Source organism: Diachasma alloeum, unplaced genomic scaffold (genome assembly GCF_001412515.2).
Source record: "Diachasma alloeum isolate Michigan unplaced genomic scaffold, Dall2.0 Dall_scaffold_02535, whole genome shotgun sequence".
Lineage (NCBI taxonomy): Eukaryota > Metazoa > Arthropoda > Insecta > Hymenoptera > Braconidae > Diachasma > Diachasma alloeum.
Genome location: NW_021682254.1, coordinates 53,246 through 77,375, shown reverse-complemented (window position 1 = coordinate 77,375; position 24,130 = coordinate 53,246). Strand labels below are relative to the sequence as shown.

General features: G+C 36.1%; 1 protein-coding gene across 1 annotated transcript in view; it reads right to left on the bottom strand.

Moving 5' to 3' along the window:
* The window catches only part of LOC107046859 (dynein beta chain, ciliary-like), a 57,077-nt gene that overhangs the window by 4,696 nt on the left and 28,251 nt on the right, over nt 1–24,130 (bottom strand). The window contains exons 28-51 of the mRNA XM_015269581.1: nt 22,456–22,882; nt 21,305–21,516; nt 19,211–19,486; nt 17,771–18,224; nt 16,447–16,639; nt 16,179–16,356; nt 14,956–15,084; nt 14,666–14,885; nt 14,400–14,561; nt 14,166–14,312; nt 11,258–11,419; nt 9,467–9,703; nt 9,171–9,392; nt 8,007–8,258; nt 7,739–7,865; nt 7,476–7,609; nt 6,106–6,343; nt 5,828–6,015; nt 4,729–4,898; nt 3,619–3,839; nt 3,244–3,520; nt 2,503–3,184; nt 945–1,261; nt 301–433 (exon numbers count right to left, since the gene is read on the bottom strand). Of these exons, the coding sequence (XP_015125067.1) occupies nt 301–433; nt 945–1,261; nt 2,503–3,184; nt 3,244–3,520; nt 3,619–3,839; nt 4,729–4,898; nt 5,828–6,015; nt 6,106–6,343; nt 7,476–7,609; nt 7,739–7,865; nt 8,007–8,258; nt 9,171–9,392; nt 9,467–9,703; nt 11,258–11,419; nt 14,166–14,312; nt 14,400–14,561; nt 14,666–14,885; nt 14,956–15,084; nt 16,179–16,356; nt 16,447–16,639; nt 17,771–18,224; nt 19,211–19,486; nt 21,305–21,516; nt 22,456–22,882 (5,758 nt within the window). The remainder of the gene's footprint in view (nt 1–300; nt 434–944; nt 1,262–2,502; nt 3,185–3,243; nt 3,521–3,618; nt 3,840–4,728; nt 4,899–5,827; nt 6,016–6,105; nt 6,344–7,475; nt 7,610–7,738; nt 7,866–8,006; nt 8,259–9,170; nt 9,393–9,466; nt 9,704–11,257; nt 11,420–14,165; nt 14,313–14,399; nt 14,562–14,665; nt 14,886–14,955; nt 15,085–16,178; nt 16,357–16,446; nt 16,640–17,770; nt 18,225–19,210; nt 19,487–21,304; nt 21,517–22,455; nt 22,883–24,130) is intronic.

Below are 24,130 nucleotides of genomic sequence, written 5' to 3'. Positions count from 1 at the left end.
GCGATTTTTTAAGTGGATATTTTTGGGTTTAAGGATATCCAAGTACTTTGGCCATTTTTTCTCCAGTGAAATGATTTTCTATTTTTCTCGGTGAACATCGGAGCTTTAATTTGAGCCCCATCTATTGAACCTTTTCTGCCAATAGAATAGAAATAATTTTCGATAAAATTATCTTGATTAAAAATTTGTTGAGTTCAGCCTATAGACTTCCCACGAATGCTCTAGGTTCTCAAGTAAATTTTTGAAGCGTGTGATAATGAGACAAAATGAATTTTTTTGTTTAACGAATGGAGTCAATACTTTTAAGGGATCAACGCCTGGCGACAGGATGAAGAACACCGGAGCTAGTGCACTTGTTTCTTCAAATGATTTCTCAAACGGTGGCGTACGTGAATCAACAAATTTCGGGCTCATTTTTTCCTCCACGAAGCACCTTAATGAGAAATAATAAATTTAATAAAAAATCAGATGAAATTAAGATATATTTTCGGCTGATAAAAATGTCGAACTTCTATTCAAAATTCTATCCGGTTTTGGTGGATTCTGTTAAAGAATTCTTCAATTTTATTGCACAGTTTTTAATTAACATTTCAATAGAATAAGTTGTATTGTTCTATTCGAATGTTAAATTTCCAAAGTTTTTCCACTTCATTTTTCTTCTTTTTTCATTGAAAAAAATCAAACAAAAACTTCGAAAATTTGAACCAACAAATGTCTACAGAAAACATTTCAGTAAAATAAATTGCACGGAGAAATTGAATTCTATTAATTTGTTCTATAGAATATTTCCCATTGAACATTCCTATTAAAAAAAATCACAAATAAGCTGCGGAATTTTTCAAGAGAATCGACCAAAAACTACTAAAAAGCGCAACTCAACAGAATTTTCTAGCAATTCACTAGATTCTTCCATTAAATTTTTCCTCATGTATATTGTACCCCACCTGATCGCATACGTCATCCTATCGAGCCTCAAACATCTCAAAATGCACAATCTCTGAAAAGCCGTTTTATTCTTCCACTCTTGTGGGAATTTTTCCCTCTCAGGAGTCTCTGACTCAACAAAATTTTTCCAACGTTTTGCGGCGCCCTCGATATCACGATCGAGATTCCGGAAATCGTCTATTCCACTGAGAAACTTTATTCCACCCCAGCTGGTGTTGTTCAGAAAGTCGACAGGACTCTGGACATTCGGTTTATAGGGATATCGGAGAAGGAAGTCAAGTTCATCGGGTTGAATTTCATTGGTTTGCAGGAGTATCTGGAGATGTGGGTCAATTGAATTCTTTCGTCGATTCAGATATTCAAATATAAATAATCAAGATGTATTACGAATTCAATGCGAAAGAGGTGAAGTTTCATGAATTCATTTCGAAATGTTTTCGTGAAATTAACCTGTCAATCCCTCATTATATTAATTAATGATAATTTCAGACTCACCTAGATAATAAAAATTGACTTCGCGTTTTATTTTTGCATTAAACACTTGGCGATACGACTTTCCTCTGCGTTTTGTTCTACAATTTATCTCTTATTTATTTTTAGAAATTCAATTTACTGAGCTCACGTTTGAATACACGAGTCCCAAATACAAACATTTTTAAAAGGAATTTATTCGTAGATAGTATGAAACAAATTTACGGTAGAAAAGAGGCAATTTGAAATAATACATCTCATTCCTGTCGATTTTCAACAAATGGTTGCACTGGATAATTCTCAATATTCGAAGACTATTTTCATTCTAGTTATTCATCAATTTTTTTTCTTTTTCTTTGCTGAAAAATCGTCTGGATATTTCACAATTTGAAGATATCTTTCTTAGTTTCACGTATTTACCAGGCCTTCCACATACACTTTTCAATAAACTTTCATTCTTTTTCTTTTTTTTCGGCACTGACTCTTTATCACTGACATTGTTTCTTTTTTTATCTCTCATTATTTGTTGTCTATCTATCAAAACTTCTATTACGTATTACGTGAGAAAATGCAGAGGGCCCCAATGGCTTTGCGATACTTACAACGGACCTCACGCGAGAGGAGTGAGAGAATATTCACGTGACCATGTCACTACCGCATCGCGCGAGGGGCTGTGATTGGCGGCCATCAAACCGATGCGGTTTTGCACTGTTTGCAGGTCAGCGGGTTAATTGCACAGCAAACTTATATACACCAGAACAATAAACTTCACTACAATTCAGTACCAAAGTGGCCAAACGGTTCAACTCGATTTTGGCTATTGCCCAGTTTTCAATGAATATCTCGAAATCTAAGGGAGATAGCAAAATTTGCCTCATAACCTTTATAGTAGCACTCAATTCGCCCTACAAAAAAGGTTATTATAAAAATTTCGCCATCTCCCTTAAATTAGTAAATATTTCTGAAAAACTCGACTAAAGACTAAATTGACAAACCATTTGACCACTTCGCTGCTGACCGGTAAAAGAGAATTTTTCGATTAACCTTCTACCCCTTTCCCCCAGAAATAACTCAACAATATCCTACCTGCACAGTCATTTGACACAAAAATATGAGTTTATCACTCTCGAACAATCCCCGACTCGTGTACATAAAAACGAGATAAGTGATGCTGTCGATCAATAATCCAACTCTCTTAGCAAGATTGTCCGATTCCTCCGCAAATTTAATGGCATTTTGAAATACAATGCTGAAGGCCTTGAGAGAGAACTGATACAGCATATTGATTTTGTGAAGATCGTTGAGAATGAAATACAGTAAGCTAGCCCTGGATGCTGCTGGACGATAGCATTCACGTGCCTCATCGATTTTCACAGCAGTCACTTTGGCCTCAGCAACTTTTATCCCAATCTCAGCAGCTGTTTTCTTTGTTGTCTCGAGATTAACGACCAGTGCAACGTCACTGAGAATATTTGGCCCAGCTGATGAGAGACGGTGTAACAAATCGTCCTCCAACGTTTTCAGTGTTATCTTGAACGTATTTTGCTGCTTAGTGAGCTCGGCCTTTGTATTTTCCAAGTCTGGACGCTCAGCCTTGACAACATCACCCAACAATTGTTCCTCCAAGCCGTCCTTGGTGACAGTAAAGTTTATCAGTGTCGTTTGTGCCTGCATCTCTGGTTTATAATGTGGATTTGCCAATTTAGTTTGGAGGATCAGACGAAACTTGGGACTGAAATCCACTTCTTTATCGCCGATCTTGATGGCTCTGTCGTAAAGATGGATTAACTTCATCATTCCGAGATTACCCGAATAAAATATACTCACCGGCCTTTTTTTATGAGCACTCTACCCAAGATTGGGTCCAATACAGCGTCAACGGCCTCCATAATGTTCTCCAGTAGTACAACGTCACCATTGGATATAGCAAACTCTATTCTATCAAGATAATTTCGCTGCGACAGCCTCAGAACTTTCAAATTCTCACCGTAAGTCGTTTTGATCCATTTGAGCCCTTGCAATTGGGGATCAATCATTAGGGGCCATCTGGCTGAATTCGTCAGGATTGTCGCATTTTCTGCTGACATTCGGTCAGCTGGTAGACCTAATTGGGGAGAATAGTACGGGCTTAAACAATAAAAGCTCTCTCATTCCGCTGGTGCATTGAAAGCTGGATTGGCAATACAGATGAATTGACTGTACCGTCATTGTTCCACTGTGCAATTTGCGCGTCGTCGGTTAACAAAGAGAGTGGATCTAAATCGAGAGTACGGGGTATTTGGGTCTCCAATTTATCCAGGAAGGGTAACCAGTGGATGTTCAATAGATCTTGTCTGTATTTTCGTGTAAAACAACCGACGTATGATATAAATGCTGTCACCACGAGTACGTCCCCTGGGATTGTTACACTGGACGACTTTAGCCTGGGAATTGATCGATTCGTAGTTGTTATCGGGATATTGACAGTGATTGGGAGGTCGTGCGGGGGATGTGCAGGGGAGTTGTTAATGAGAATGTCAAGATTTCAGGGAGAAGAATATTCGGTGCAAAATGGATTTCGAGACGTTTTGGGTGAAAGCTAGAGGGGAAGTGAGGCGAAGGACGATTTTTTTTGTAGACTGTTGCACTGGTAGAAATTGCCTGAAATTTCGGTCACATTGTCATCTGAATATTCAAGTTTGGGAGGTTGAATTAAATTTTGGATGAGAACGTTCACTAAGTTTTTCATTCTCTTGAAAATTTGAGAAAATTGGGTTTTTTATGCTGAAGGATCGTTGATTTTTCAATGAAAGCTTGAATTTTCAAACTCGTCGTGAAAATTGAACATCACATACAATTCAATTTTCAATAGATTGAAAATTCAGAGAAGTTATTATCTGAATTTTCGAAATTTTCAAGGTTTTTCGGTGCTGTAAAATGGGTAAAACGTGAAAATCGAGAATTATTTGAATATTCAAGAAATTAATTGATTTGTTAAGGAAGAATTGTAAAGAAATTTCATGTAACTTTGTCGTTGTTAAAAATTTGAAGCTTTTTCACTTGAAATGTCAACAGTAATTTTCTAACAGTGTAGAAATTGATCTCATGAGAGTGACATCGAATCGAATTTAGGGAAAAAATGGTTATGAAATTTCAATTTTTAAGTAGAATTCACGGAAATTTATGAGTTTTAGTGAGACATGAATATTCAGAAACAAAATTACATGAATTTCCAATTTTTCTCTGAATGTTCCCCATTTTTCAGAATTTGACAATAATTGAACTGAAAAATCTTTGGAATGGGTGGGCATTCATGGTTTTTCAAATACGTACGAGGCGACGGTTTCAATCCATCTAACTTTCTCCGACGCAAGACCATTGACCAATCTGTTGGCAAGGTCAATTGTCAAGGCAGTTGCATCTGCCTCGTCCTGACACTTTTGTTTCTCACCAAGTGCTGTACTCATTTTAGCACCCAGGACCTCCAATACTTTTTGCAATTCCTGAAATTCGTTGAATGACAAGAGACGTAGTTAATTATTTCGGGAAATTTTAGTCTGAATTTGACGTTTTAAGTTCAGAAAATTTAGAGGAAGTGATGTTCGGGGTGACATTTGGGGAAATCTCGTTATTGGAAAATGACATATTTCATTAATTTTCTCATAATTTGATTAATTATTCGGCGAACGCTAGGGAAATTAAGGTAAATATATCTTTCGAGGATATTCAAGTACCTTTTGCAGTTTGGTACAGACCACACTATAGATTCAACCATTTCCAATCATCAAATTTGTCAATTAAATTCAGTAGCGAAGCGGTAATCCGGGTAAGTCGATTTTTGGCCGGTTTTTGACGAATATCTCGGAATCTAAAGAAGATAGAAAAATTTTTGTTACGACCTTTTTTGTACAGCCAATCGAGGGTTATAAAAAAGGTCATGAGAAAAATTTTACTATCTCTTTTAAATTCCGAGATATTTATCAAAAACTGGCTGAAAGTCAAAATCGACTTGACCCGGTCTACCGCTTCGCCACTGAATTGCGTGAGAAAAATTTGAAAAAATCATGAATATTCAGTTCCATTTGCATTCCCCCCAGCCCTTCAGTTTTTCCAAGCATTTCATTTTTCTGGAATCAAATTCCATATCTTTTAGGGGATTTCGTAATTGAAAAATCACGAAAAAAATATAATTGAATTGAGTATAAAATATACTTGAATCAAGTATACTTGATTTTATACTCAATTCAAGTATATTTTTTCCGTGATGATCTCTTCATCTAAAAAACTTGCAAAACTTGAGTCTAGATTTTCCTCCGAAATTTCCATAATTCTCATTTTCTCGAGCTGACGTAAATGAGTTTAGAAATATTCAATGCAAACAGTTGAAATGATTCTGGTAATTAATGATTGACGACGGGCGAGCATTAATCACCGATAACCGAGACTGTAGCGATGTGAGTTTCTCCATGGCGGTTTTCAATTCAGCATTAGCCTGCGCCAACGCCTGCCTCAGTGGTTTAACGCTTTCATTGATATAATGGAAGACCATAATGTTCTTGACCCAACTGCAGAGACCAGCGGCGGCCTGAGATTTCGAGTAGATGAATTGGGGCTCGAATTCTGGGGTAAGAGAGATATACGTTACACGCTGGATCGATACGCGAATGAGTTGAAGTATGAATGAAGCGTAAGACGACAAGAGACGACAACCTTTATCATTGATATACGGTTGTATGGCTTTCACAACGTCCGGATGAATATTCTCTTTGTCGTAATTTCGTAGTGCTGAGAGAAAAGCATCAGCACCGCCCATCATCGCTTTGCAGGCTTTCCAACTTCGATCCTTCGGGACTTTGCCCTTTGGGGAAAAGAGAACAAGTACGGCTTGTGCAACGTTTGCAACGGCTTCCGGTGGTGTGCCAAAGGATTTCAGTTCAGTTAGGTTGTTCTGTAACAATATCAAATGTTTAATCATCGGAGGCATCCTTACGTCCGTCCCAACAGACATATTTCACACGGCCAGGCACTGTTTGGTTTTCATTTTACACAAATTGATAAGTTTATTGAATCAACTATTAAATCACTTGATTCAATTAACTTATGAATTTAAACATTAAACAGGCGGAGAATTGCTTCTGTATTTTATATAGTATAGTTATTTTTGCTAATAAATTATCAATATCAGTTCCTTCTGTCATGTTCAATTCATTGTTTATTTCATTTTATTGAATTTAATGAGATTTTTTTTAAATTAATTTTGTCATTTTTTAAGCCATCATTCAATCAATTCGAAAACATTTTTTTTAGTTGTTAAAAATTTAAAAAACTAATCGATGAATTAAATTTTACAAAGCTTCCATTGGGGAGCAAAAATTATTTTTTCTAAAAAAAAGTTTGAGCAATATCTCGAATCGAAAATAAGAACTCGAAAATGGTGAATGTCTATTGAGGATTGAATGCCATTCTATGAAACATGAATAAACGAATCAGCATTGTCCAAATCATTTAGCTCAGAAGAAAATAGAATAATTCCACTTTACTAAGGTTTTCTTCGAACAAAGTTGATTAGAATTAATAGCTAGAATTATGAGATTATCTCACATTTTTGACGTTAAGGATAGGAGAATCTGAATGCAATATAGTGAAAATGATCGATTTTTTCACTTTGAATAAATAATATTAATATCCAAATACAAAATTTCTGATATGAATAAAAAGAAGCTGTGACTCAATATTCCAAATGAAGTTTTAATTTTCAATTTGGTGCCGAAAACACGAGATGACAATATTCCAAGCACGGAATTATATTGACGAGATGAACAACAGATTAATTGAATTACCGTGTGAACTAACTAAAAATTGATAACAATGTGTGCACGCACTTTCACCAAAGTATTAACAACCATTGAATTCCAGAAATTCACACTCTAAATTGTGTTCTCGAAGGAATTGAATTGTAATTATGATTAAGATCTTATTCAATGAGCATAGGAATTAGAACATACGCAAATCATTCATTGTAAGGACATCATAGCTACTCTAAAATATTTCATTCCCCCGGAAAAACTGATAAGACTTGCTTTATTGAGAGTGTCCAATGCAGCCTCAGCTTGCCGTACAGCTGGCTCTGCTTTCGCCAAATCCTCATCGCATCGTTTTTGCCTCTCAGATACCCTCTCCTTAATCTCAGCTATCTTCACTTCCTCCTCGGAAACTTTTGAGAACGCAATGGAGAACAATCAGCCCCGTTATACGTCTATCCCATTCCTTTTTCACCGCCCAACCCACCCAGTCTCAATGACACTCCTCAGTAACTTTTCATGCAATCTAGTGAGTTTGTTACCTATCGCTTTCTCCACTTCCGCTTTTGTGTTCTCCTCCGTCACCTCAGCCAAGATTTTGTCAGCAATCTCGTTCTTCTTCTTCAAGTCAACTTCCTGAACAGCTAAAATCGCTTTCAGTTCGTCTACCTGTGAGGGATTTTATATGAAAAGTGAGAGGAAGTACGAGTTGGATTAGTTCGTGCGAGAAAATTGAAAATGGCTTTTATTCTCTGCCCACCTTCCTCGGGCTTATCGATCTCTCGTGTCTACCGGGCAATTGTTTGTTACCTGTTCGGCGCAAGAGGCCAGTTTCGTTAATCCGTTCTCCAGTCGTTCAATCATTCCACGGGAGTTGTTTATTTTCTCGGTTAATAGTTTTGAGTACAGGGATATCTGCTCCAGGAATGATTTTGGGGTTGTGTAGTTGTATCTTCTCTCATTCTGGAGGTAAATCTCGGATATTTCGTTCACACTCGAGTGAACGTGGGACATGAAACGAGAAACCGATCTGCGGTATGAACGAGGCAGCTCTTTCAACTCCTGCGGAAGGATTTTTGCTTACGAATTGTGATTGCTTGCATTATAGTTTTTAAAATAAATGTTTTCAGGGGTTGGGTTGAAATGATTAATTTTGAGATCAAGAGTCAGAATATTATGCTATTCCATCACGTGACTACGTTGTTTGGAATTTTTTCCTGAAATTCATTTTATAATGATTTTATTATTCAAACTTTACAGGTCTGAATTTGAATGTCGATATTGAACCGTTACAATACATTTTTGAAATGTGAAAATGAATTTAAAAGTTTTGGAGGAAGATTGATGAAATAATTTGAAAATTGCAATTTTTGAAAATTACCAGCATTCTTTGTAAATAATTTATAAAGAATCAATTTTACAGTATAACAATCATTTGTTCGGAATCGTAACAAAGATTGAATAAGTAAATGAACTGGATAAAACTCTATGCAAGAGAACGCTTATAATTATGTAATTATGACTAGCCCTTCACCCATCGCACGGTTAGCGCAGTGCGGCTGAGTTAAACCGCGCGCTGTTGTCACGTTGGCGCTTACCGCTACGCGCGCATTCCAAGTGTGACATTGAATGTAGCAACACTGCCGCTCGAGTGATCGACAGGGACTTCGCACCGGGCGGTGCGGCGCCGCATGCCTGTCCGGTTGACGTTTCTTTTTCTTTTTTAGCTCAACAAATTTCCGGAGAAAAAAACGGACAACGCCAGCGCTTAATAAAAGGAATGAACTCGGGATTCTGATTTTTTCAGAGTTTTTGACGGGCGGGGCTGCGCTCGTTGTGCGAGTGATCGAGGGGTAGGGGATCTCTGTATCTCAGAGTATAGCAAAAATTACTGCATCGAGTTTTATAAAATACAACAGCCCACTTGTTCCCCTCATATCAGAATGCAAATATTTTTATATCAGCGAAAATCACCGCAATGAAACGCGCGGAAACGGATTCCAGGGCATCTCGGGGCCAGTCCTGGAACCAGTTGATGGACGTGCAATTGACCAAGGCCGGAAACTGCCTAGCTCTCTTCCGAAGTGTTGCGCCAACTGGTGAGAAGCACAGCACGCACTTCAGTTGCCTCCGTACACGATCGATAAAGAATTTCCAGCAATTCTCTTTTGTGTCCATCATTCCCGTCTGCTTGACCTATTAATAATGAACAAGTTAATCGGGTAGTGGATCCGGTGAATTCGAGGAACTTGAAGGGGTGGAGGGTGAACCTCATTTCGGACGGAGTTCACTATATTGTCCACTTCGTCGTCGGCAAATAATTCAGCGATTTCGCCGGAGGCCAACATATCATTCACAACTACCAGGAATCTTTCTTGCGCTACTTGGGAGTCTGTCATGAGGAATGTTATGCCGATGTTTTTCAAGCCGGCTTTTAGGTAGAGACCCGCCAGATCGGCGCGGAGATCGTTTATGGAGTAGCCTTTACGCAGTTGCACTTGGAAAACCTTGGCGAAAGCATTTTGTGAAGGTGAAAATTTTATTTTGAAATTGAGGATGAAGTGCTATTTTGAATTTGAGAAGATAATTAAACATTGGAATTGAGAATACTATTAGTGGAAGAACCTGAAACTATTTGTTCATTGAAGATGATGTTATTGAATGCAATGAAAGCATTCTCAATTAAAAAAAAAATAGATAGAAAAAATAGATAGAAATTTTATTGCAAGGGAATTTAAGCTGGAAATAAAAAAAAAAATCTATTTTGCTCAAATAGTTTGGGAGAGACTACAAAAATTAAAATTGATGAAATAAAAAGTTTTTCGGCTGTATCTTGAAAACTTTCGGGTGAACATAGACACTTTTATCATATTCGCGACGCAATTTTAATGTTTATTCAAGGATAGTAATTTTTTCAGCATTTTTTAAATTTGGAAATTTGCTTTGGATTGAGGATATGCAAGTAATTTGGCCAGTGTGCGTTGAAATTTTAATTATTTTCCACCTTTAAAAATTAAGGCTTTCTCAAATTCGAAAATATACTTTTTCAAGAAGATTTATACAATCATCAAAAAATTATAATTGCTGAATGATTAATGAAAATAAATTTTCTACAGGAAAAATCGTCATTTTGCCAAAAATGAATTTTTTGCGACCTTTTCAACAATTTCTATCACCATTATTCCTCTGACGGCCATAGAACCGTATCGCGCGATTCGTGAGAAATGGTCACGTGACTCCCCCCCCCACTCCTGTCAGGTCAGGACCGTGATAAGCATTGCAAAGCTATTGGGGCCCTCTAAAAATTCTCACGTAATACGTAACAGAAGTTTTGATAGATAGACAACAAATAATGAGAGATAAACAACAGGAAAAATATCAGTGATAAAGAGTCAGTGCCTAAAAAAAGAGAAAACAATGAAAGTTTATTGAAAAGTGTATGTGGAAATCCTGGTAAATACGTGAAACAAAGAAAGATAACTTCAAATTGTGAAATATATCCAGATAATTTTTCAGCAAAGAAAAAGAAAAAAATTATGAATAAGTAGAACGAAAATGGTCTTCCAATATTGAGAATTATCCTGTTCATGATTTGGAGATTGACAGCAATGAAATGTGTTATTTGAATTTTTTTTATTTAAATTGCTTCTTTTCCCCCTTAAATCTGTTTCATCCTATTTATCAGCAAATTCCTTTTAAAAATTTTTATATTTGGGACTTGTGTATTCAAACGCGCGCTTAGTGCTACGGATAGTATTGCGAATCAGAGAATTAAAAGTAGTTGAATACAGTTGAAAGTTTAAACTAGTGTAGAATGAAAGTAGTTTTCTGCTGAATATAATTCAAATGACACTGTTTATCGATGATTTTCGCCAAATTACTCTCGCGTAATCTTATTTCCACTTGGACACTCATGAAAAAGTCTTTTGAAAACATTTCCCTGTGGATTTTCTCCGGAATTAAATGAACTGACAGTACTACATAAAGAGACAATATTTGAGTTGGTGAAAATTGTGTTTGACAAAGTCTAGTGTGACAATTTGCTCGGTATTATACTATACCTCCAGGCTTGAAATAAAGGAGGCCAGACGAGACAGAGATTGCTTTCCACTGCCTCCAACACCCACTAACAGTGCGTTACCCCTTGGTGACTCGAGAATACGATTTATTCGGCAGACGTGACACATTGCATCCTCAAACATGACTAGATTCATCGTCGCAACCTGATTATTTGGTAATTGAAAATCCATTAGATTAAATTCATCAAGATCGCTCTCCAAACGACATGAATAATTTACGAATCAAATTCATGTCATTCTTAAATAAATTCGTACGGCTATCATCGATTCGCGAAGATTTTATGATGAAAATGAGAATTAATGCAAGTAAAATTCCTCCGTGCAGTGAAAAATTCTCGATTGAAACATATTATTTATTCACGTAAGTTCAAATAATTCATCACGTATATTATATTATATATCCATGACACTTTGCGTCCTCAAATATGACTGGATTCATCGCTACAAGCAATTATTGCTAACTGATAATTCATTAGATTGAATTCATCAAAATGATTATTCAAACGATACAAATAATTTAATAATCAGATTTATGTCATTCTTAAATGAACTCCTATTACTCACGGAAAAAAAAAACTTGAGTTGAGTATATTTTATACTCGAATGGGGAATGGGTGTTTTCATTCGAGTATAAAATATACTCTCAACTCATACTTTAACTCTCAAGTGCAATATAAGGGTCAGACACTAAGTATGAGAATATAAGGGTCAAAAAGTGGAGGTTAAAAAATGAGGGTCGGAATATTAGAGTCAAAAACTGAGGGCCTGAATGTAAAGATGAAGGAATCAGGGTCAGAATGTTAGGGTTAAAAAAAGAGGGTCAGACTATTAGGACCAAAAAATTAGGGTCAGAATAAAAAAGTGGGTGTCAGGTAATGAGGGTCATATAAGGGCTAAAAACGGTGATCAAGCATAATATATGACTTATATTTAGACCTTCATTGGCTGACACCCACTTTTTTTACTTTTATATTCTGACTCTCATGTTTCGACCCTAACATTCTGACCCTCATTTGTTAACCTCCACTTTTTGACCCTCATATTCTGACAATTAGTGCTTGACCCTTATATTACACTTAAGAGGGCTTGCTGCAACCCGGCCTGATACAAAAAAATCATTTTCGAATTGAAATACTCATCCCCCAATTGAGATTTTTTTCCGTGCTCTCATCCATCCAACTCAGCATTAGTGTATATTCACTAATTGAATTCGGAATATTCTCAATTCACGAATATTTTATACTGGACATGGCAGAAAGATGATTAATGCAAGCAAAATCTCTCCATGCAGTGAAAAATTCTCGATAAAAGCATATTATATCAGTAGCGAAGTGGTGAAACGGTTCAAGTCGATTTGGACTATTATCCAGTTTTCAGTGAATGTCTCGGAATCTAAGGGAGATGGTTAAATTTTTATTAGGACCTTTTTTGTAGCACTCAATTTGCCCTAGATAAAAGGATGTTACGAAAATTCCATTATCCCCTTTAGATTCAGAGATATTCTTCCTTCCTAAACTCAACTAAGAGATGAGTCGACTTGAACCGTTTTACCACTTCGCTACTGATTTATTCATGTAAGTTCGAATAAACGATCACGTAAATTATATTGTCTGTACATACTACATTGCATTCTCGAGCACGACTACATTCATCGTCGCAACCTGATTATTGGGTAATAGAAAATTCATTAGACTGAATTCATCAAAATCATTCTTTAAACAACAGAAATAATTCACGAATAAAATCAATGCTCCTATTATTAAATAATTAATCAATTCCTGAAAAAATTTTCGATCTTTATAGCAACGCCAGAGTATGCACCCTCTATCCGCGAAAAATCAATGAAAAATGTTCGAGGAACAGCCAAAATACTATTAATACTCGTTCATCGACTTAGATGCAGCGCTTGAAATTCATGCTGAAGCCTCTTAAAAAATAGCGCGTTTCCCCCGTCAGTCCACACAAGACAAGACGCGAGAGTATCCGCCGCATGATGAGACAATACACGAACGAAAAAATTTAATAGAAAAACCTATCGAATTCCGTAGAAAATTCTATTGAATTTCTATTGAACTGTTCTATTGGTTTTTGGCCGATTCTATTGAAATGTTTAATAGAATATATTCAGTAGAAAAAGTGAATAGAATTCAATTTTTCTATATAACTTATTCTATTGAGATATTTTCTACAGAATTTCCCCTGCTCAAATTTTCTAAGTTTTCTCGTTTGATTTTCTTGATGAGAAGAAAAGAAAAATACAATGAAAAAAACTTAGAAAATTTCAGTCGACCAAATTCTATAGAAAATATATGAAAAGACTAAGTTATATAGAAAAATCGAATTCTGTTGACTTCTTCTATTAAATGTTTTCTATTGAACATGTCAATAGAATTAGCCAGAAACTAATAGAAAGTTGAATAGAAATTCAATAGAATTTTTTAACGAATTCGATAGGTTTTTCTAAAAAAAAATTTCGTGCGTGTACCTACAAGGCACCATCCGCCCCATGCACTGAGAGAAAAATCTGAAGTTCGATTTACAATAAGAAAATAGTTGAGGCATTTTGGTGAACGATACGATTTTTTTTTTGTATGCGGCACGTAACATTATAGTAACTTCACAAGCGTAATTTTTGCAAATCAAAATGCAGTTAAACTAACCAAAGTTCAAAAGTAACCACGACAAATCTATCGTGAGGAGAACTATAAAATAGTTGCAATGACTACATTCCATTGTAGTAATTACTTCTCCGGCCATAGTTACCGTAACCCATGAAAAATTGTTGAGGATTTTTTGACTATAATTCGATGTTAATGGAATATAGCCAGAAGAATTATATTTTTCTCTCAGTGTGCATTATCTTGCGCTCATAATCGCAAAATTTGCTCACCAACTCGTTATAATTCAGCACAGCTTCCTCCAATAATTTAATCAACTGCTGCCATTCTCTGATTGGCATATATTTGGGATCGCCCATTCCCTCGGAAAAGTGGCAATAAATGATGGGTTTGGCAAACACCGGCGTCTCCTCCAGTTCCTGCAACGGAAATGCAAATGCTTATTATCCATTAACTAGTGGTCAAATACGACCCAGACGAATTTCAAATTGATGTAGAATGTCAACCGATATATTCTTCCGTATTGCATCCTGGAGGAGTGCTTCAAAGGCCCTTTTGTCCTCGAAATTAACCAACTTGTCGCAGTAAACTCTGGTGGCTTCGTGTACATACAAGCGTATTCCAGCACTCAAATTGGGAATTGTTTCGCCGTTTGCAAACAGGTAACCCTGCAATATAGTGTTAGAGTGGGTTGCTTCTATATATTTGTATAACCGTGGCTATATCGAGCGGTTGGCATTCACCACCGCTTCCACCCAAACAACAACATTACTTGGAACAAATTCGACAAATCACGGAGATTGAATGTGTAATGGAACTTGATGGCTGTTGGTAGAAAGTTGGTCGTCACTTTGTCGTGGAGAAATAGGGCAGCATTTATGAGTGGCTCCACGAGTTTTTGCAGGCTTGTATTGATTTTTTGGAGAGGATTTGTAAAGTGCTGCTGCAGCATTTGACTGTAAATTGTTACTAGGGCGTCGCGACCGGGGAAACTGATGGCAAATATTTTTGGAATAAGAATGACGGGTTGAGGGGAAATTTATGAATTATTTAGGATGTTACCTAACGGCGAATACTGCGAAGTGCCGCTGTAAGCGCGGATCAATCGTAAAACTTCCTGCGGTTGGGTTCATGCAGGATACGTACTGAGTGTTGTGAATATCCTTCAGGGTGAGCTTCGCACGGTCGTACCTGGGGGAGATTTGTAATGGGAGCATTGATATTGATATTAGGTGGGGTTAGAAATGCGAGAGGTTTTTGAGAAGTGACAGTTCTCCATCTCTAATTTTTGGGATCTATTACTAAATTTCGGGAGGAAAAATCATGGACAATGGGAGTCTTGCGTGGAAATAAAAGAGAATTTAATGCCAATCTATGAAACATGAGTAAACGAATCATAATTGTCCGAATCATTTGGGTCAGAGGATCATAGAATAATTCTACTTTCTTAATATTGCGTTTACTAGGGTTTTCTTCGAACAAAGTTGATTAGAATTAATAGCTAGAATTATGAGATTACTGAATGCAATATAGTGAAAATGATGATCGATTGTTTCACTTTGAACAAATGATATTAATATTCAAATACAAAATTTCTGTGAATAAATGAATGAAGTTTTAATTTTTAATTTGGCGCTGAAAACACGAGATCACAATATTCTAAGCACGGAATTATATTTGAGATGAACAACAGAGTAATTGAACTACCGTGTGAACAGAATATCAACAAACATTGAATTCTAAAAATTCATTTTGAAATTGAGAGTATTATTTTCATATATTTCATTTAAATGTGACATACAACATTAAAATTGAGACTAATATTCTTGAATAGAATAAAACAATTAATTAACGATTTAATGTCTGAAATATCAATAAAATTGGAATTGTCTCATTCACACTCCGTTAAAAAATATTAATAATTGCGTAGATGTAAAACTGTAACAGTAGCCTCAAGGAAATAAAGTATTCTATTCTATTAATAATCGCGAAAATTAAAACAATCCTTGAAACATGAAATATTGTTCACCACCAAAAAACTCAATTTTATTCAATTTCCAAAATGAATATGAAATGTCCCGAACGATTTAACATTAAACCAAATTGAAATTCCCATGATTCACATGCAGCTGCGATTTAAATAAAAAAAAATTCTATTAGCGTATGAAGCATTTCAGAATATTTTAGGTGCCCCTGCACCTCTATTTCCGATAAAATTTAATTAAAACTTTCAAACCGTCAATTGCAGTAATTTTATTACTCCAATAAAAACGAAAAAAAAATACCAATGATTGTAGTCCATGTGTTGGCGGATCAGCGTATGGGGTTGCACTGTACCGTACGTATCGACTTCCGGCATATTCATATCGTCCACAAAGTACACCAACTGTTTCGTGCCCGGTGGTGCATAATTACGACCTGCTTTCTTCTCGAGATGCTTCTCAAGAATCCGTTGCAGCATTTCTGTTATTTCATACAAGAATTGATGAATAAATTCGACGGGTTATTCAGACTATAACAACTCATTCCGCGCTTTCTTTCTGATGTTCTCACCGGATGTAGTGTAATAATTGAAGGGAACATTTGCGATGTTGTAATTGTCGGGGAGAGATGAAAGTTTCTCATTTACTATGACGCTCTTTCCGGAACCAGCGCTACCCACCAGCATAACCGGCACTCTTTTCTTCATTAATACATCCATAAAGAAACGTAGACGAGTAGTTTCCCCCGTTGGGACCAGTGTTGACTGCAGAATAAAGTAACATTCAACACTGCATTATTAAAAATGCCTTCCGACATTTTTTCCCGGAAACGCTTGTTTCCAAGGCAATTCACCCAAAAAAAATTACTTTTGATCAGTAGCAAAAGTACTTGTAGCCAGTACCAAAGGGTTTCGGGGGGAAACGGCACATCTGTGTACTTCCTCGAAGTTACAAAACAACTTGATGCAAGTGTTATGGGTCAAGTACCTGTGTACTGGTGAGAAGTACCTCAGTACTTGTCACAAGGATTTTGTTACTTGGAACAAGTAAAAAAATTACTTGTACTGAGTACCTGGCTGGTTATTTTCAAAAGTACCAAATAAACTCAATATAAGTTGAGTATAAGAACGCAAAAATGTTTTTCTACCTCTTCTAAATCCGAATTTCGTCAAAAATTCAAAAATCCAAATAATTCCCGTTGTGAGTAATAAAATTGACAAGAAATTGAAAATAAATTTTCGAAGCCTTTTGAATGTTGATAACAACATAAAACATAAAAATCTCAACAAAATTGAAATTTTTTAGGTTGGAAAGCATACCAATATTTCTCGAAAGCATCCATAAAAATCGCAATCTATTGATTTTTTCCTACAAAATATCTTTCGCTGAACATTTCTATTTACAAAAATGCGTAAGAAAGCCCATTCTATCTGGTAATAATATTTACTTTTTAAAATAAAGTAATCAATTGGAAATACTGAAATTAAGTCCTAAAAGTACTTGAGAGAAGTCGCAAAATTACTTTTCACTAGTACCTTTGGTACTTGTGAACCAAAAGTACTAAAAGTACTGGCAGAAAGTAGTGAAGGTACTTCCTCCCAGCACCATTTCTACTCGATCGGCAGATGTGTTACTTCACCCAAGATTTGTCTGTCTCGCAGAGAATTTTCTATCGACTTCGCCAAGTTTTTCCATGAAATTTTTTCGTGCATAATGTCAAAACTATTCCCCAAAATTCTTAATAAACAGTAACAATTACTGATTAATGATTAATTTTTAGCGATAATTAATAAACAAATGCTAGTTGACGATTAACATGAACAGTTTTAAAAAAATACAGAAATGATGATTGGAAATGAGAATAATAATTACAAATTTTTTTTTCATTCACATGCCTGAAGGGGAATGTCCATATCCAATTCAAATTGTCCCATGCGTTCGCTCCAGGGTAAAAATTTTTTAGTTTCATTGTCGATGAAATAATCAAACACAGTTCCATTAGTCGGAAATTTGATGGTTTTGAATTCATTGAGCCACCATTTGCTGAATTCGTTGCGCCAATCAACTAATTGATCCTTGAATGTTGGGGAGCCAAATGCCCAAATGCAGGAAAAGGAGAAGTACAGTTCGTACCACTCTTTAGGGCACTCTGGGGGTAGATTTTCGGGGGTTAGAAAACAATCCAGTAGATTGCAGAGCATTTCTATGGAGCATATCTCCGGGATCGGTGTGATCTTCTTGAATTTAATTTTTGAGGCTTCTAAGAGCGAGGGGATGTACTTGTCGAAGAGGATCAGGAGGTTCGCTCTCTCGCTTCCGTCGCGAGTGTCAATCCAGCTTGTTACGTACCTGATGCATGATCAAATGAAGGATATTCACTATTTAATACTCTGTTGGTCGAGCTGTAAATCGACATGATGATAAATTTGAAGGCTAAAAATAGGAAAACTCTGAAATAATCCATTGTGACGAATTCCCGTGGGATTTTTCATACACGGAGAGCAATATTCAGGAAAAATTACGGATCAATTCACGTAGTCCGCAATGGGCAGTCGTTTTCCGGCAATTTTTATAGGGATGGAAGAGAAGAAATCTGAAACGTTCTGTGGCACAATAAGTCGGCAAGTTCCTGTAAGATTTTAATTCTTCGGAAAAAATTACGTGACAATTTCGTACTTTGTTCGGTGATGAACCTGATAATTTGTGAATTATCAGGTTCATCACCGAACAAAGTACGAAATTGTCACGTAATTTTTTCCGAAGAATTAAAATCTTACAGGAACTTGCCGACTTATTGTGCCTCGAAAATAAAAAATTCTTGAACGTTCAACAATTTTTATGAAGCTGGTGAGTTATTTCTACGTTCCGTTCCGTAAAATTTCTCAATCGTTGGGGAAAAATTACGGAGCGACTTGTTGTCCCCACAGCGGTGAGCCATCAGACGGGTGATTAATTTTTACGGAACAAATCGTTGAATTTACGTGGCGATTCGTACAATTTCAGTTCCGACTCGCACTTTTTATTGAATTTTACTTCGCGTGCGGATTACGTTTCGAAACGTAATTTTTACGTTACTTTTCTGGTGATTTTTATTAAATTTTTCTTTCCGTGTGTTCAGTGTTACCCGTAATTATATATTCAAGCTTAAATTTGCAATGTTTTACTGAAAATGCGCCTTCTACGCGGCACACGACCCGGAGTTTCGGAATAAAAATTTGAAAATCTAAATACTTTATGATATTTTTTGCGAATATTTTCATCGATAGGGCTCCTAGACACTTCAAAATGAGATGTCAAATTATTTTTCTGTCCACATGGAATGTGCAACATCTTACGGATTCCATCCCAAGTCCTGGGGATTAATGTAGAGGATTCCGGCCCTGGAAACTGTTGCGGGAGTGGCTGTTCTCAGGTTCGAAATTTCAAAGAGTAGTCTCATGTGTTTAGTCAGGGCTATTCTCTCGTTGCTGGCTAGAGTCAAAACTTTATTGTCGTCCATCACTGTATTGAGGGACTCTATCCACATTGGATCAATATCTCCATCAAAGACTATCCACTTTGGTCCGTCGCCAGTCATATTCGCTTGGTCTCTCATTAGCACCGAGAATAATCTAGGTTTTTCGATGGAATAATTAAACATTTACATCGAAACACTCATCATTTTTTAGATTTATTTTTTTCTAATTTTTTTAGATTTTTTCTGCATTTTAATCTTCTCTCTAATCTCGAAAAACGCATTTTCTCATGAGATGCAGTGTTATTTTGCCGCTTTTGGATTAATTATTATTAATAATAGTAGACTGGTAATTGAGCACGAACACAACCAGAATGTTTTTATTCACATCAACTTCCGATAAGAATTTATTTGAGATTGTCATCTTCAAAATTCGTGTTATGTTTATACTACTTTAAGTGAAAATGGAGATGGTTGATCAGCCATATCCGAAAATGATTTGCAGAAAATAAATCTATTAAAGGTTTCCCAAGTCGTTGAGTGTATTTAGTCCTTGAGGTAAAATAAATTTAAAATTCCATTGGCATAAAATTGTTATTGACTATTCCCTAATTTTATTAGATTTTTTCTACATTTTCATTTTCTCTCTAATCTCATCAGACGCTAAGTTATTTCGCTATAATATTTCCGATTTATTGATTATCAATAATACTAGATTCAACTTCCGTTGAGAATTCATTTCAGATTTTCAAAATTTAAGCTACGTTTATACTACTTTAAGTGAAAAGGGAAATAATTGATCAGCCACATCCGAGAATGATTTGCAGAAAATAAATCTATTAAAGGTTTCCCAAGTCGTTGAGTGTATTTAGTCCTTGAGGTAAAATAAATTTAAAATTCCATTGGCATAAAATTGTTATTGACTATTCCCTAATTTTATTAGATTTTTTCTACATTTTCATTTTCTCTCTAATCTCATCAGACGCCAAGTTATTTTGCTATAATATTTCCGATCTATTGATTATCAATAATACTAGACTCAACTTCCGTTGAGAATTCATTTCAGATTTTAAAAATTTAAGCTACGTTTATACTACTTTAAGTGAAAAGGGAAATAGTTGATCAGCCCCGTCCGAAAATGATTTGTAGAAAATAAATCTATTAAAGGTTTCCCAAGTCGTTGATTGTAGTGCGGAAAAATAAATTTAAAATGTCGGATGAAAAGCACTTCATCATTGATAATTTCCTACGTGAATTTTAACGTTGATGAGTGTAAAGAATTAATTCATCAAATGCTCTCTAAAATTATTTTCTCACACAATAGTTGCTCGTTTGACTCTGGCGTACATTCGCGGCACAACAGCTTGACACTGACGATAATAATCGTATCAGACATAACATTTTCATTTATTGTTGTCTAAAAAAAAATTTTGATTTCTAAATAAATAAATCTTTTCTAAGATTTTTTCTACATTTTAATTTTCTGTCCAATCTCGTAAGACGCGGTGTTATTTTGCTACTTCTGAATCAATTATAATTAATATTATTAATAATACTAGACTGATAATTGAGCTTGATCACAACCAGAATGTTTTTATTCGCATCAACTTCCGTTTAGAATTTATTTTAGATTTTCATCTTCCACTTTCAGTTATGTTTATGCTATTTTAAGTGAAATGGGAAACAGCGGATCCGGCACGTCCGGAAAGACTTATAAAAAATAATTATATTAAAGGTTTCTTTTCAATATCTCGACAAAAAATGGAAATCTTGATCTAATCTAGTGCCTTTTTTAGAATCAAGAATTAATAGATGACATCCTGTGTCACAATAAAATACAATTGTAGCACTAATTATATTTCTCCCTTAGAATAATAGAATTGAGAACTGAGAAAATTAATGAAATTTAATTAAATCGTTGTCACGGTTTCCGTTCCTCGTGGACTATTCTTACTGAATAATCATATGAATTTACCCATCCTTCCATTCTCTAGTCGCGGGGTTGATGATTCCAAAGAGCTCGTCATTGGTGACGGCTTTTGGATTGAGGTCATTGTAGTAGGGCTTTCGTTTCTGATTCATATACGTCCGGAAGAGGGTTTTCCAGACTTGAGTTTTACCGGTTCCAGCGAAACCTACTATGAAGACAGAATGCCTCACGTTGAAAAGCTCTTCCAATTGGACAACCTAAATTATTGAAGGATTAAAAGGGTGGAGTGAGGAGATTAAATAACAAATATTAAATGCCTTTTCTTTTATTTTGATTTGGAAAAGTTATAGAAAATCAAGATATTATCATGAACAAAAATACGAATTATACGAAATACGAATTAATATGTTTCAGTTAATATCCTTATGTAAAGGGGAGATCGCACTGAAATTTCGGAATCGTAAGGGCTTTTATTTATCGCTCTGCTGAGTTTACTGCTTCAGTTTTAATGTAAGACAAGTGAGAAATTGTTCTTGTATCGCATATCGTACAGTAATTTGGGATAACAAATGGGGAATATTCTTCCGAATGGTTATTTTGCACATAATTTTCTTCTGTTACGTACAATTCATTGCTTATTTCATTTAATTAGATTGAATAAGATTTCTTTTTACCTAATTTTATCAGATTATCAACTTAGTTGAATGTTATCATCATCATTATTCTTATCCCTTTCTTCTATACAACCGATTGTCTTTTTTACGGTTCTATCTCTCCCCAAGAGATAGAAATTTTATTTATACATAAATTTTATTTATACATACTTGAATGAATTTGAAACATCACATTTTCAAATAAATCAAAATGACGATTATTGCTATCGCCTCCATCTTCGGACTCGGTGAAAAGGACATCCAAACAAATTTTTTAAGCCATCATTCAATCACTTCAGAACATTTTTTTCAGTTATCGTGGAACAACCAATTTTCGAAAAAATTCGAAAATTAAAAAAAATAAACGGTGAATTAAATTTTAATTAATGGAGATAGATAGGGCTCAACAATACCTACATTTGCGAGAAAAAGATTCAATTCCATCCATACATTAGCGAACAATTGAAATTTTTGTGCGATCTCCTCTTAACATAAAAAGATGGCAGTAAAACTCTGAAAATATTCTTGACGAAATGCTTTTACTTTTAAAACAAAGCCATCCTCCGGCTGCATCTTCAAATCGACAGCGGCTCCCCGAATCATTTTTTCAAAATCAAGATCCCTCTTGCGCGGTACATCGAGCGCTGGGAACAGATCCCCAATGAGTCCCATGAAGACAGGCGTATCGTCAGTAACAATTTTTGGAGTATTAAAATCCCTGAGAGCTCTCATTAGAACTTGATCCTCGGGACGATGGCGATCGCCACGTTTCAATTTTCCAGCAACAACGAGAACAGACTTGATTGCCCTCAGTCCCCAGTCGTAATGGTCTTGCTTCGACAGTAGTTCACGACACAGGGTGTAAAGCGTGATGAATTTTCGAGCCAATAAGCGTGCCTCCTGGAATCCCTCAGCCACCAGCATTATTTCGCAGATCAATTCGAAGTCTGGGACGACCATGGCGCACGGTCTGAATACATCNATTTTCAAATTTAAAATTTAACAATTTTGAAGATAATGAAGGGGATTCACTGGCTGAATTTATCAGTTTTTATATGTAGTTTTATATTTTGGTACATTAACGCTGGGTGGCGCCACACGTTTTTCAGTCCTAAGGAGTGCATTTCTCACTTTTTCACTCCTAAGTAGTGCATTTCTCACTTTTATACTGCTCAACGGTAAAAAGACCTACTTCTCATGCTTAACTACCGTCGGTAAAAGAGCCCTTTTTGGGCTTGAGCAATGAAAAAGTATTTTCTGACGAATGTGATTATAGGCCTCGCCTTCGGCTCCGCCTACAAAGCCACATTCGTCAGAAAATACTTTCTGGACCTTGTGATGAAAATAACTATTTCATCACAAGGTCCACAAAGTATTTTCTGATGAATGTGAATTTGAGAGTGAATTTCTGTGGTTCCCGGTAGCTTACTCGGTAAGAGTGCCCGGCGCGTATCTGGGAGACCCGGGTTCGATTCCCGGCTGGGTGAAGCAGAAATTTTTTCTCTCTAAATTCTAATTCTCTTAGAATTTTTTTTTTTTTTTTCCACATAATTATTTACATTAACTCGCCTTCGGCTCGGCCTACAAAGCCACATTCGTCAGAAAATACTTTTGGACCGCGGGATGAATGCAATTTTTCGTCAGAAGCGAAACCGTAAACCGCGATCTAACCGAGCGAACCGAGGTTAGAATCGCGGTTTACCGGGCCTTCTGACGAAAACAATCTTTTTACTTCTGGATTTATAACGGGTAGTTACTGGGTATCATGAAGAGGATGCTCTTAAAATTCGAAAATTCAAATGATTATCCCTTCGCAATTCTAATTATAATGCACACAGAAAGACGTAAGCGTAAACTACGTTTAAGGATATCNGGGTGTAAAGCGTGATGAATTTTCGAGCCAATAAGCGTGCCTCCTGGAATCCCTCAGCCACCAGCATTATTTCGCAGATCAATTCGAAGTCTGGGACGACCATGGCGCACGGTCTGAATACATCAAATAGTTATTTTCGTGAGAAGACCCGGTAAACCGCGATTCTAACCTCGCTTCGCTCGGTTTGATCGCGGTTTACGGGCCTTCTGACGAAAAATTGCACTCATCACACGGTCCAATAGTATATTACGTGCTAAGGCGGAGAAGTGCTCGACGCCGAAGCGCGTATACTATTTTTTATTGCGAAAAGCCCGTGGGGGTTGGGGGTGGGGGCGTGGAGCGGGG